The sequence below is a fragment of the Anneissia japonica genome, unplaced genomic scaffold, assembly GCF_011630105.1.
Source record: "Anneissia japonica isolate Jap-2015-1 unplaced genomic scaffold, ASM1163010v1 scaffold180025_len4515_cov130, whole genome shotgun sequence".
Lineage (NCBI taxonomy): Eukaryota > Metazoa > Echinodermata > Crinoidea > Comatulida > Comatulidae > Anneissia > Anneissia japonica.
In genome coordinates, this window is record NW_022739082.1 from 2,297 (window position 1) to 4,515 (window position 2,219).

Consider the following 2,219-nt stretch of genomic DNA (forward strand, 5'->3'; position numbering starts at 1 on the left):
GAAAAAAATAGAAATTTCAGAAAAAAATAAAAATTTTTCTTTATTTTTATTATGCCCATCACTGCCTTCTAATTTCCAAAAATAAGATATGTAGGCCTATATTTCTTCCTAATTTTATAAATTTAAAGCATTTAACCATCCCATTAGTACACTGTTTACATTCAAAAATAACATTTTATTTTATTTTCTCCTCCATCTGAATGTTTATGGCAAAACCATTTGCAAAATAAGAAAACAAATTTTTATTTTTATTTTTTTCCTCCTTCTTTTGATGATCTTTAAAAAATAAGTTTGTGAAATAAGGTATAAAAAAAAAAGTCTTGCCTAAGTATGTGAATTTCTATTTGTCTGGTCAACATCCTTGTAAAATGGTTTACTTGCACTATTGATGTTGGATAGAAGGGCTCCCTTGGGGACTGCAAGGTATGTTGGTATCGTACTTTGGAACATTAGTCCAATGACAAGTTCAAGCAAAGATATGTAATATGAGAAAAGGAAAACTTTGTGACTACAATTACTTTAAAAATAACTATATTGTACTTATATATAGGCCAACTGTGTTTTGTCAGTTAATAGAAAAACAAGCTTGTGGCTGCTTGTATGGTCATGTGTATAATGTAATAACACAAAATATCATCCTTGCAGGCTTCAGTTCACAATTTTATCTAATAGTAAACAAAGAAATGTAGAGCTATAAGTACGCAATGATGATTTAGTGTGTTGACAAAAATGTATAATGAAGCAGACCTGTACAATAAATCAAATGATTTTAGGACAATGAGGAGATGAGGGGAATATATGAAATCAAATCAATATGTTCCATTCCTGCTATTTTATATTCTTATACCACATTAGAACCATATATTTAGTACTAATGTTTGATATTCACTGAGAATTTCAAAAGCTTGCAAAATTATCATACTTTTTTTGCAATTGTCATTGACCAATTTAATGACATTATGTACAACAATCTCAGCTGTAACACTAGGCAGTAATATTCAGTCATGCAGCAGTGTACTGCGAACATATCAACAAAACCTTAATGTCACTTGAAACACCCTCCCCTCTCCCAAACCACCTCAATGTCAGGAGGACAAACAACGATCGATGACACCAACCACTCCCACCCCGATTTTCATTAAATTTTTCTTTGAACTCTCATTAAACATTGTATCATTCAGTCATTGAACTTGGGCAAACAATATCAAATTATGCAAGGCTATCCATCAAATGAAAGCAAAGATGAGCACACCTGACAAATGATATATCTTCAGTAGCAACAACAACTTGTTTGTAGCTACTGAAGTTTGTAGTTTCATTTCAAGAAAACATTCAAGACTGGATTGGCAAAAGTGAGCACAACCTAATGTAATTCTTTAATTTTAATTGTATACTTTATTCTCAATTTTTGTTTGTTATTTTATCTGGAATTAATTTTATTTGTAATGAGACAGCAAAGCTGCAGAAAACAACTAGTTCGGCCTACAAATAGTAGATTGATTGATTGCTCTGCGCCTTTTCTGACCTCAGTATCTACATAACACTGTATAATAATATATTTTAATGTTTAAAAAAGAAAGAAATGTATATACAATGTTATATATTGTGACTTCTGTAATAACACCATACAATTGTTACAATGTCATGAAATTGATGTTTTTAGTATTGCGCCCTCTCTCAGAATGATTAAATATTTGGAAAGAGAATAAAAATGGAGAGGTACATCTGTGTAGTCATATAAAAGTAAGCAAGTTGTGCTAGAATAGATAGATATCTAGAAATCTTTATTTATTCTGTATACGTAATCAAGTTGACATTGTCCTTCCTTAAGATCCAGTTAACAGTTAAAACATGTTTAAAATATAAAATAATATTAAAAAATTATATACAAAAACACAAGAAGCAAGCAGAAAAATTTTATATTTAAATCAAATTTTTGAAGGAAGGCAAAGTTAAAGAATTTATCATTACCGTACCTTATCTTTTGAAAAAACAAGAATATTCCGTGTTGCCAAATCTCTATGGATAACGTTCTTACTATGAAGGTATTCCATGGCAGATGCTATTTGGACACCAAAATCACATAACGTTGTAATAGGAAAGCTTCCACGGAGAGAAGGCTCCTTTAGGCATTCCGCTAATGATCGCAGTGGCGCTAACTCCGTCACCTGAAAGAAGAGAAAAATTCATGGTGATTTAAAAAATCAAAAACATTAAAT

At 30.6% G+C, this 2,219-nt stretch overlaps 1 protein-coding gene across 1 annotated transcript in view; it reads right to left on the reverse strand.

Moving 5' to 3' along the window:
* Nucleotides 1-2,168, reverse strand: part of LOC117117855 (activated Cdc42 kinase-like) — a gene marked incomplete at its 5' end in the record, with an annotated part of 4,213 nt that extends 2,045 nt beyond the window's left edge. Inside the window, one exon of the mRNA XM_033262323.1 lies at nucleotides 1,977-2,168. Coding sequence (XP_033118214.1) covers nucleotides 1,977-2,168 — 192 coding nt within the window. The remainder of the gene's footprint in view (nucleotides 1-1,976) is intronic.
* Between the last annotated feature and the right edge of the window lie 51 nt (nucleotides 2,169-2,219).